This window comes from Acomys russatus, chromosome 12 (assembly GCF_903995435.1).
Source record: "Acomys russatus chromosome 12, mAcoRus1.1, whole genome shotgun sequence".
Taxonomy (NCBI): domain Eukaryota; kingdom Metazoa; phylum Chordata; class Mammalia; order Rodentia; family Muridae; genus Acomys; species Acomys russatus.
Window position 1 is genome coordinate 3,214,431 of NC_067148.1, and position 12,131 is coordinate 3,226,561.

The window sequence follows — 12,131 nt, forward strand, 5'->3', positions numbered from 1 at the left end:
GGTAGATTAAATATTTGAAAGCTATTACATAAAAAATATAGGAAAATATTTTGAGCCAATATCTTATATCTCAAATAAACTAAAATATTTTATTACATCACCACATCTTTTTATGCTAGGTTATTATAATAGTTTGGTTTTTAGTTGTTATCCTTGTGTTAACAACATGTAGCTTGGGGGCTATTATCTGGGTGTAAATAAATAAATAAATAAATAAATAAATAAATAAATAAATAGCTAGCGTACAGCTTACCCAGCAAAGGGGACGCTGCATTGGTAATGACAGTTTCTGTAAGGAGACCCTTATGGCCTTCCTTAAGGTTACTAAAGCCATCATGATTGGCTGTAATTTTTTTCTTCATGTAGAACAGCAAACAGACAATTAAAAAGAACTTGAAGGAAGTAGTGGGCGGGTGTTGTTATTAAATCATCAGTATGGCCTAATAATTGCTTATTATTAGGCCTATTATTATTATTAAGACAGCATTTCTAACCCGCTAGCAATCAATCAAGACACAGACACCTGTTATATTTTAAAATAGCCTTAGTTAACCTGGGGCAAGGCAGATATCAATCCTCTCAACTACTTCCCATGGTGGGGCAGGTGTGTCATACCTGCCTCAATCCCATGCCATCTGCTTCTAATAATGTCTACCAAGCTACCTCCCATCCATAATCCCAAATACTTGCTAATGTTCTTCATCTGGGCCAAATCCTCCATCCACACCGGCCGTGTGTTCCTCTTCCATCTGACCCATGGCGGCCTTCCTCTCCTCTCTCTCCTCCCAAGATTCTTCCTCTCTCTCCAAGCCCGGAAACGTTAGCTACACCTATCTCATTTTCCCTGCCCAGGTGATGGACTTTTATTAATCAAAAGTTGGGTCACAGAGACAGCAAACAGTAATTAGCATCAAAACACATCAGGTCATCCTCCAACAGGCAGGTTCACCCAGATGCCCACGGCCTGACAGGACAGAGCTGAACGGTTGCCCAGGCACAGAAGGCCCTCCATAAAGGCCCTGGCCCGTGCAGTTTCACTCAGCAGGTGTCACACACTACAGGCACGCTCTCGTCATCGCTGCCCGTTCAGTCCTCTGAACAGCTCAGGTAGACTGGCGAGGGTGGGCACTGCAGGTGTTTGTAGGTTCATCCTGGTAAAGGGGACTCACTGGACAGCACTGGGAAATTCAAGTTGTGTGGCAATTTAAATCTTTTCTTTTCCTTTAGGTCTTTACCATGTTATTTATAACAGAGTTAGTTCTAGATGGATTACAAACAAACAAACAAACAAACAACAACAACAAAACCAAACCTGGCAATTTGGCTACTTACTGAACTTCTAAAACAAACTGCCTTTTGAACTTTGGAGCACTAACAAGTTACAGTAATGAACAAGCTCCTGCAATACTAATGTACACATCACAGGCTACTTCACAAGCCTTTGCAACTGTAATATATTAATTTCTGGATGTCAAAACAAAAATAAGTTGGCACAAATATTTTTTTAAAGCCCAGCAGTGCCCACTCCTATCAGGGGAAAAAATCACACTAGTTGAAGCAGAGAAACTGGCAGAGGCGTTTAACCAGCGGTTCTCAACCTGTGGGTCACAGGCCTTTGGGGGTTGCACGGCCCTTTCACAGGGGTCACGTATCAGATGCCTCATATCAGAAACTTACATTGGGTAAGTAGCAAATTTCATAATGGTACCAAAAATACAGTTGTGAAGTATCAACAAAACTTATGGTTGGGGTCACCACAATATGAGGAACTGTATTAAAGGGTCGCAGCATTAGGAAGGGTGAGAACCATTGTAGAAAGCGTTAGAAAACAGCAAAGATGACTTCCTGGTGGAGGGCTCTGGCTCTACATGTTTGTTTGTTTGTTTGTTTTTGTACTGGATAGTCGAAACAGTAGGAAAGTGCTATTTCCGTGCAAATACTTCACAATGCTTTTCATAAATCCAGAAATTAGAAAAAGGCTCCAGATGTCCGGTGTGAGGAGATGATTAGTGCCCATGCTGGTGACGACTGCGCTTTCCGTCTTGTTGGTTTGTGGTTTTACTGGGAAGAATAAGGCCCTGTGGCTTAAAACACTGAAATGCAACACTGTACATCAGCATCACAGATTACTTACTGCTAAAGATAAAGTGTTGTTCCTGCTTTGTGGGGTAACAAAGTCTGAACACCCAGCCTTATGATCTGCCCAACAGGATGGATTCCCAGACTTCCAGGAATCTGTGCCAACACTCTTCCAGCAAGCCAGAGCCAAGAGCGAGGAGCTTGCCGGTCTTGGGTCACAGGTAACACACCTTCCGTGGGCCCCATGGAGGTAGCTGTAGGCTGGGGGATTGTTGGGGGCGTCAGCTAGCTTCCGCTGGAGGTCTTTGAGGCTTGAGTTTGGTGCTGGATATTGTTATGTGTCTTCTACTCCACAGCTTTACCTGTAAGGTGCCAGGAACAACTTGGTTTCAGTTGGCTCGTGAACAAAATCTGATACGACATTACTTAATCTCTGTAGTTGTTTCTGTAGGAAGTGACATGTTTCTTGAATATCAGGGAAAACTCCGAGGTAAAATAGCACAGGATCTCAGGAACATATTGTCAGCACTGTAGCTCTCACCTCATTTAAACCCTCACTGAAGAATTGCTAATGAGTGGTTTTAGATAATTTTATTAATTTCTCTTTATATATGAGAGAGTGCATGTTTGTGTGGGTGGACAAGTGTGCAGGTACGCGTGCACGTGTGTGCACTGTCTATAGAGGCCAGAGGTAAGCCTTGGAGGTGTTCCTCAGGAGCCATCCACCTTGGCCATTTGAGACGGGGGCTCTTGTTGTCTTTGATCTTGTTTATTCAGTTAGTGGGCAGCAGAGCCCCAGGCATCCACCTAGCTCCAGTGCATGCTGCCACATTCATCTGAGTGCTGGGGTTTGAACTTGGTTTCTCAGGCCTGTGCCACCACTGTGCTGTGTGAACCATCTCCCTACCCCCAAATTTTAGTAAAATTTTAACTATGTATGTGCTCAGAAACAGACATTTCCAAAGTCCGTGTGTGAGTGGCCCTTCTAGACAGCACTGCAGAGCTGTTTACCTTCGCGTTTAGTGTTGCCAAACCTTGTTACTGGGAAAAGAGAGTGAACACTGCATTTCCCTCTTGTAATTGCCTGTTAATTGTTAGAAATGTCAAATGAAATGAAGTTATTGTTGCCTTTGATCTGGTTTGTGCATGTTCAGAAAAGCACCTCAGGCGTTTTCTCCTATCTGTTTAATTCATTATGTGCTCCATCTATCAATTTTTAAAATTCTGAATCATGAAGTTTGTAACCAATTTTATATAGTGGCATTCTTACAGTACTTTTATATAACATGGTAATGAATCATATCTGCATTTTGACTATTACTTCCTTGGCAAATGTCATAGGTACACTGCTTTGAATATCACATGCAGGTAATTTAGAGCGGTGCATAGGAACAGAGCTTCTGAAATACATGCAAAGATGGTTTTATATGTTACACACTAGCCATGTGTTTTAAACATGTCCGTTTATGCTTGGTTGGGGAATGCTGCCTCATTCTGGGGCGGAGGCAGAGATCCTTGCTGGCATGGATAGTTCTCTGCATAATTTGCATTGTTTAATTTTGGTGGGAGGTGTGTTTGTCTTGTTCTTCTAGACAGCCGTTTTACACCTTTTCTCCTCCATACAGGCTGTCATCATAGCAGAGTCTGCGTAGTGCCAAATACTAAAATAAAATGCCAGGATTTCACCTTGTGTTTGAAGCAGTTGACAGCAGATGTTGCTATTGTTCTTGGGTGGCCTCCTCCTCCTCCTCCTCCTCCCCCTCCCCCTCCTCCCTGTCCTCCTCCCCCTCCTCCTCCCCCTCCTCCTCCTCTTTTCCCTCTTCCTTTTCTTCCCCCTCCTCCTCCTCTTTCCCCTCCTCCTCTTCTTCTCCCTCCTCTTCCTCCTCCTCCTTTTCTTCCTCTTCCTCCTCTTCTCCTCCTCCTCCTTCTTCATCTTCTCCTCTTCTTCCTCCTCCCTCTTATTCTTCTTCCTCTTCCTCCTTCAGCTTCTCCTCCTCCTCTTCTTCTTCTAAAGGGAAATCCTTTAAAGGAATCAGGGCCTTGGAAAACATAGTAAAGGTTATATGTTTTTGATCTTCCATAGAATTCTCTTTATGGGACTAAAAAGAAACCATTTGAACAAACCCAGTATCTTACATGACACAGACATTTATTCATATTTATGGAGGCAAGCATACCCCAGAGGTGTGAACTCATTTTAATAAATACTAAATACATTTGCTGGAGTCTCAAATTGGCAACTTTAAGCCATTAATAAATCTAGACTGCTGTAGTTATTGTTTTTGCTTTACTTCCCAGCAGGCTGAAAAGGGAATGGCAAAGCAGATGGAGCTCCTGTGCACCCAGGCCGGGTGCGAGAGGCTGCAGCAGGAGAGACGACTCGCGGCAGGACTCTTCCGGCAGAGCTCCGGAGAGCACAGCCCTGATGGCCTGCCTTCTGATGGCTCCGATGGACAAGGTGCGCCTCAGCAGTGGCCTGGGCTTCAGAGCAGCACCATGTGTCTTGTGAAGAGAAATGGGGAGACTGTTGAGACTTAGGTCTTGATATTTTAAAGGAATTATTTTATAGCTGTGAAAATCTATTTTCAGGTAGTCCCTTTTCAAAGCAAAGTATTCATCCTGTATATTATATTTTCCAGAATCCTTAAATTTTATTTTTTCTGTACTATAGTTTGCACATGTGTCTCATACATACCTGGTCAGGAGAGGGATGTGAGTGTACAGGCCATTTCCCCAGAGAAAGAGATTCCACCAAAGATGCTTCTTCACTGATGGAATCTGTTTCCTAGTGGTCCTGGGATAGAACCTACGGCCTTTTCTACTGAGGTTCACCCCGACCCTTTCGAAATGATCAAAATATCTTTCTTTAAATTTCAAAGTCAGTGTGTCTAAAATGTATAGGATTTGTTTCCTAAGAGTGTGCAGTACTTATTTCTAAAACATACGGAACACAAATGCATGTTAGAAACACACAGGACACAAGCACGTGTTAGAAACACAGGACACAAGCACGTGTTAGGAACATAGGATACAAGCATGTGTTAGAAATACATAGGACACAAATGCATGTTAGAAACACACAAAACACATGCGTGTGTTAGAAACACAGGACACAAGCGCATGTTAGAAACACAGGATACAAGTGCATGTTAGAAACACACAAGACACATACATGTGTTAGAAACATAGGATACAAGCATGTGTTAGAAACACACAGGACACAAGTGCATGTTAGAAACACACAGGACACAAGCATGTGTTAGAAACACACAGAACGCAAGTGCATGTTAGAAACACACAGGACACAAGTGCATGTTAGAAACACAAGACACAAGTGTGTGTTAGAAACACAAGTTTGTGTTGGAAACACAAGAAACAAGTGCATGTTAGAAACAGAGAACACATGTGCATGTTAGAAACACACAGGACAGAAGTGTTAGAGGACTTTGTTAGAAATGAGTATTTTTACTACTCTGGAAATGTCCTCAGCATAAAGAAACTCCCAAGACGCTGTCATCCACTCATTCAGAAGGTGTTTTGAAGTGTTTGCTGTATGTCAGGCCTCCAAGCGCAGAAGACATAGCCATGAAACAGGCGTCCTTGGTCATGTGCAGGTTGACCTCAAAGAGACAGAAATGCTGCATAACCTGTAAACAGGTGCGGTAGCTTCACATATAACTAAGTAGTAAACTGAGGGAAAACAGTGGTTTCGTGTGACTTTTTGTCTTAGTTACTTTCTAGCAGGTGCTTAGCTTCATTAATAACTAACTCCTTTTTCCAGGTGAGAAGCCATCTTTTTTAAAAATACTTTTAAATTCATACAAAGTAACAGGTTTTGATATGGAATTTCATGCAGACTTTTTCTTATTTGCTCCCCCGCCCCAGTACCTTCCTCCCACCAACACACCCTTTTTTATTGTCACATATATCACATTACCCTCTCTCCTCTTTGCCCACCCCTAAAATCCGTAAGCAATTCTCTAGCCATGGAACAGAACGTCACCCTCGATTATGGCACTAGAGGGAAGGAAGACTTTCTTTCTAAAGCATGACAAGAACATTTCAGCTGAGCTCTTTGTTAACTTCTCTGACCCTTCTTGGTGGCTAAGAATTAAGTTAAGCAAACACAATTATGAAAGATTTGGTGGTGCGCAAGTTATGACACTAGGCTAACTTTACTGTGGGGTAGCAATTTGCTGTGACAGATAATGCAATGTAATGACGTTTAAAGCATTTTTACTGTATCTGTACTAATTATTTTTTCATGGAGTGTACTTTAAAAAACCAAACAAACCTATAATTGGCCTGACGCCACCTCTACCTCCCTTCTGTTAGATGTGATCTCAGTTATGCCTTAGTATATGGCTACTAAGGAAAATGTCTTAGAGAGGAGCTGTGTTAACTCAGCGTTGGAGAGCTTCTACGAGTGCTGATCTCTTGTTTTGTTCGTCTTAGCTCCTAAGTGCAGGCCAACAGTTTGTATGCTCCAGATAGATATCAGCATCAGTGACTTGCCATTTCCCTTGTAAGGTCTTACTTTAAATGTCTTTTCCTGGCTGTTTATGTGCCTCTGTGCCTCTTGACTCCTGCCATTCTCCCTGAGGTGTGTTCTGGCAACTTGTGAATGTTTATCTACAGAATCAGACAGAAAACTAACAAGAAAAAGCACAGGGAAGGTTTTAAACGTTACTTTGTTCTCTTTTTTCTTTCCTTTCCTTAGGAGAAAGACCTTTGAATCTCCGAATGCCTAGCGTGCAGAACAGACAGCCCCATCACTTCGTGGTAGATGGGGAGCTAAACAGACTTTACTCCAGCGAGGCCAAGTCCCACGCATCGGGTGAGAACGCAGTCTGCAATCAGAGAAAAGCTGGGTAGCATCTCCCTAGCTCCGTTTTCCTCTTCATGTCCCCATTAAGCTCTGTTACCTACCTGTCATATTCCCTTGAAATTACAGATTGCCAAAATATTAGCCAGCCTCTTTGAGAATTATAGTGTCAAAGAAATGCCAGCAAAGAGTCATAAAGGCTAAGGTAATTGGACTAGCCGTGGATTTCGGCTTGTACATAGTTTAAGCTGAATAGTAAATGGTTATGATGCGTTGAACTGGCTTCCCTTTTCTGAAGTGCCATGATTTGCCACGGGCATGCTCTGCATCCGTCTTCGTGCTGGGAGAGCTGGGAGTACCGGAACCTGACTATTCATGCAGATGCATTTTCGGGTGAAGTTGACTGGTGTCTGTATTTACTCAAGTAAAATGGATCAGACAGCACTGAATAATAGACAGTGGCACCCACCAGAAGAGCCTGGAGTCATTGTGTCTTTGAAGAAAAGTAACTCTGGGAATGACTTGATCACAGTCACGGATATTACAGATGGGGAAGCTGAGATCAGACTGTCCACTGGATTTGTGTGTTGTCAGTAGGAGCCTGGCTGTAGTTGGTGGTGGAGTGAGGGGTTGCTATGAAGCTTATCCAGAGAGTCTGTGTCTTTCTGTACGTACTCTAGGAGCCGATGCTGGAAAGGCTGGTGTCCTCCATAGTGTTCTGTACCTTGACCAAAAGTCCACCCTTCACACGACTGTCAAGGCGTCCTAAAATGATAGCAAATCGGTCTCCTAACTTCAGCAACATGAAAAAGCAATCTCTTCTTTAAAGTTCTTAACAGACTATCGTGCTCTCTACAAACCTGTATTGCTTCAGAGGCCCTCCATAAAAGAAATACTGCAGTTACATTGGTCGCATGTGTCTCACCGTGGAGACACACTTGTTATCTGCTACATGGAGGTTTCGTTAAGTTGGGATTTTACATAGAACAGAACAAAGGAGTACCTGAACGCCTAAGGAATAGTTTTGGCTTTTTTAAGATTTAATTTTAGGGTTTGTGTGTGTGTGTGTATGTGTGTGCGCGGGGGGGGGGGGGCGCCCTAGGGGGAGAGAGAATTATATACAATATATTTTGATCATATTCTTCTGCTCCCACAGTTACTCCCAGATTCTCCCTCACCTTATTATTCATCCAGCTTCATGTTCTTCCTCTTAAAAACAAAAACAAAACCAAAAACACACCGACCCACCCCAGCACGCACACAGAAAACAGAGAAAACAAAACCCCATGGAGTCTGGTTCGTGCTGGGCAATGACTCCTGAACATGCGGCCTGCCCTGGATGCTGCGCTGGATAAGGACCCATCGACAGTTCATTGAGGAATGCTTTCTTTAAAAAAATAATATTAATAAGTAGAAATGACACAGGTTTCCTGCAGTAAGAGCCTGGTTAATGACTAAGTAATCCCTCTTTCTCATGGATTCATCTGTAAAGTGGATACCTCACAGGGTCATTGTAAGCCTTAAACAACAGAGTACAAGTTGTGCAGCTGGTAAGAACTGAAGTACTGTGGCTTAAATCCTTTCTCTATAGGGAGGCTTCCTGCATACATTAAATGTCCCACATTCAAACTGGGAATATTGGTTCCCTTTCTACAATGCTTTCAAGGTGTGTGTGTGTGTGTGTGTGTGTGTGTGTGTGTGTGTGTGTGTGTGTGTGTGTGTGTTTGCATGTATGTAATGTTTAATGCATACATTGTTGAAATAACTATTCATAAAACTCCACAAAACCATTACCTTTTTCATTCTTTATTCCCACTTACCCCAATTGAGAATGCCATGGCTAGGAGACCTTTTAAGAATAGTTTTATATTTAAAATTGAAGTTCTATTTCTATCTTATTTTTATGGTAAATATTTTACCTATTAACATTTGAATGTAAATGACCAGTGTGATTTCATATACCTAACCACAGTGGACTAAGCATTTTTAAAAAAGGTTTGTCTCGTGGCTCAGTGGTTAAGAACACTGGCTGTTCTTCCAGAGGACCTGGTTCAATTCCCAGCATCTACATGGCAGCTCACCACTGTCTGTAACTCTACCCACAGGGGTTCCAACACCTTCACAGAGATACACGTGCAGACAAAACACCAAGTGCGTTCAGTAAACAAAGATAGATAGATAGATAGATAGATAGATAGATAGATAGATAGATAGATGGATGGATGTATATTTCACTCCTGTACCTTCATACAGACACACATGCAGGCAAAACACGAATGCACATTAAATAAGTAAATAAAAAGGTCTGTTTACTGTATTTCACCCTTCCTGTCCCTCTCCACGCAGACAGTCTCCTTGTTTTATAGGAATGGACACAAAGGCTCAGCTGTGTAACTTACCCCAATTAGTTTATAACAGACAGTTGGTGTCGCTGGGTTTAAATAAGTGTTTTTTGCTTTTGTTTGTTTGCTTGCTTGCTTTTCCTGAGACAGGGTCTTACTGTGTGGCTGTGGCTGCCTGGGTACTGTCCGTATAGCCCAGGCTGACCTGGAACTTGAAGCTGTCCTCCTGCCTCTGGGAATACATTACTACCACGTTCACCCAAGCCTGTGATGTTAAGGAGCACTGTGTAAATAGTATTCCATATAGAGTCTCATGATTATGAGCAGTTAATATTTTCTGTGAGGTTTTGGGTTTAATACCTTGAGTTTGTAGTCCACTAATTTCAAATTCCATATTCTTTCTGGTTTTGTTTTATGCAGAGAGCCTTGGGATTTTAAAGGACTACCCTCATTCTGCTTTTGCATTGGAAAAGAAAGTTATTAAGACAGAGCCTGAAGACCCAAGATAGCGAGATTCTCCCACTGTTCTCCGGAAGTGGCGCCCGATGCAAGGATAATGCTCCATCATAGATTAAGCCTTAATAACCAGTGTTGCCTCATTCAGCTCAAACAGATCATAGCCAAAGCAGAAGAACCCGCACAGCAGCAGCCTGTGGGAGCCGAGACGAAGGCACAGCCACAGCAGAGGAGAGCAGAAGAGCATTGCAACGGAACAGACACTGACCAGTTAGCTCCCTGTGTAAGTTGCTCGTGTAGAAAGGCTCAATATTGTAGGCGTTCACTATTTAAGAATGTACAACGTCTTTGTAATTTATAGAAGCAAATCTAGGTATTGAGACCTTTGGTCTAATAGATGTGGATACTGTTCATTTTACTTGAAATTTTGTTGTCTACTCTAAGTGTGTTTACCATAAATGTTACTTGTCAGCATTTAGAACTTTTGCAGTCATAAAAAGAAGGTGTAGGCAATGTAGTTATTGGCACGGTGACTGGAGAAAGATGGAAGGCGATGCTCAGTTTATACCAAGGAAGACTGTGTACTTAATACTTGATAAAATTGATTAATAGAAAATGTGTAGTTGTCACTGAATAATGTCACTTCCATTCATTTAATCAATGCGCAAATTAAAAATTGGAGTAATGTTTCCAAGATGAGGTAGGCTACACGCCAGCTGCTCACGACTTAACAAAGGTAGGACAGAGGACTTGCAGTAAATGGGTTAATGTGTAAAGGCCTGACTTGAACATTGGTAGTTCAGAGTATGCTAAATAAATTGAGGCATGGAAGCTAACCCTGAGTGTGATGAAGACGGTGACATGGGTGTGCTGAATGGAATGTATGTCTCGTCTTTAGTTCTGCTTTAGATTGTGGCTGTAATAAATGAGTTCCTAATCTCTTACACTGAAATCTGTCGGCCAGATGTTAGACGGGACGTCTGCACCACAGTCTCTAAGGCTGTCATAGATAATCACTTCCATTTTGATCTGTAAAACAGTTTTACATTAGAAACACCAGTAAACAGCTTTTATACCATTACAAGGCTTTTTTCCTTTATAAATGTTTCTACTGGACCATAGCATCTTGCCCACTAAGGAAGCCTCTTAGGGACCATGTGCCTCTGTTACTACCATGAGGTTGATTATTGTGGTCTCGCTATCCACCGTGTGTAGAGCTAGTATGGTACCATTTAAATAGAATTTTCAGTTTTCAATATCAGCCACAGTACTGGTTAGTATCCCTATACTTTCATGAACTGTTTCCTGTGTTCCTTAATCTATTTTGAGAAATCTTGTGGTCCTTTTTTTTTTTTTTTAAATTATGTCTTACAGTTCAGGTTTGTAGATTTTAACATGCAACTTTTAAAAGATGCAGTAATCCTCTAGCTGGCATTTGTCACTCCTGGACCCAGAACCTGCATCTTTAAATCCGGAAGGAAGCCTCCTTACGTCGCGTACTGTTCTGACGTCCAAGCTTAGAGACAAAGGAGAAGCACAAAAAAAATTTCAGTAGAACACAGTTTTTACCTTGTGAACACTAATGTATTAAACTTGCTATATATTAAAGTAAATAATATATATTTTTATTTGAATGGTATATATAAATTAGATGTTATAACTAGTGAATTTTTTTTCCATTCTGTTTAAGACATTTTCACTGAACAAGGTCAATTGGTTACCTCAGTATTACAGCCAATATAATCCAAGGGACCATTTCTCCCCAAGTCTGTGTTATTCTTTACTTTGTGATTTCTGCATTTTTGTGATTCTTAAAACTGTTGAAAAGATGAGATGAGTGCACTTGCTTCCTGTGGCAATAAAGATTTTCTCTGCCTCACAAATTGATGCTTAGAGCGCTTTGCACAGCGGATGGTGTCTGTCCACTCTGTCTCCCTTACAGAGTCATGGAGTGGGATGAGCTTGTAGCTGTTTTCTTTCTGTGACACTGGCTTGAACCAGGAGGCCTCACACATGGGCCAGGGCTCTGCCACCAAGTGATAGTCCCAGCATTCATCTCACTGGTTCTCTCTCTTTCTCTCTCTCTTTCTTTCTTTCTTTCTTTCTTTCTTTCTTTCTTGTTTCTTTTTGTTTGTTTGTTTGTTTGTTTTTTGAGACAGGGTCTCTCTGTGTAGCCTTGGTTGTCCTAGATTCGCATTCTAGTGAGTGCTGGGATTAAAAGCATGCGCCACCACACCTGGCTTCACTTCACTTTTTCATTCTGAGACAGGATTACCAGCTTGCCTGAGCTGGCCTTGAATTCACTCTGTAGACCACATAGGCTGTGCTCACCTTGGAAGAGTTTCCTGGCATGTGGTCCACATATTTCACTCTTGAAATGGCAATGTGTTATTGACACAGCAGCATTTTTGTCTGTGGCTTTGATGATG

At 41.9% G+C, this 12,131-nt stretch overlaps 1 protein-coding gene across 3 annotated transcripts in view; it reads left to right on the top strand.

The window, feature by feature from the left end:
* Nab1 (NGFI-A binding protein 1) overlaps window positions 1-10,407 on the top strand; it is a 39,832-nt gene extending 29,425 nt beyond the window's left edge. For 2 of the 3 annotated variants that reach the window (XM_051153796.1, XM_051153794.1), the window contains exons 5-8: window positions 2,211-2,300; window positions 4,378-4,537; window positions 6,800-6,916; window positions 9,667-10,407. In XM_051153796.1, the coding sequence (XP_051009753.1) occupies window positions 2,211-2,300; window positions 4,378-4,537; window positions 6,800-6,916; window positions 9,667-9,755 (456 nt within the window). In that variant the 3' untranslated portion in view covers window positions 9,756-10,407. The remainder of the gene's footprint in view (window positions 1-2,210; window positions 2,301-4,377; window positions 4,538-6,799; window positions 6,917-9,666) is intronic. The other variant, XM_051153797.1, reaches the window with a different exon arrangement.
* The last annotated feature ends 1,724 nt before the right edge of the window (window positions 10,408-12,131 follow it).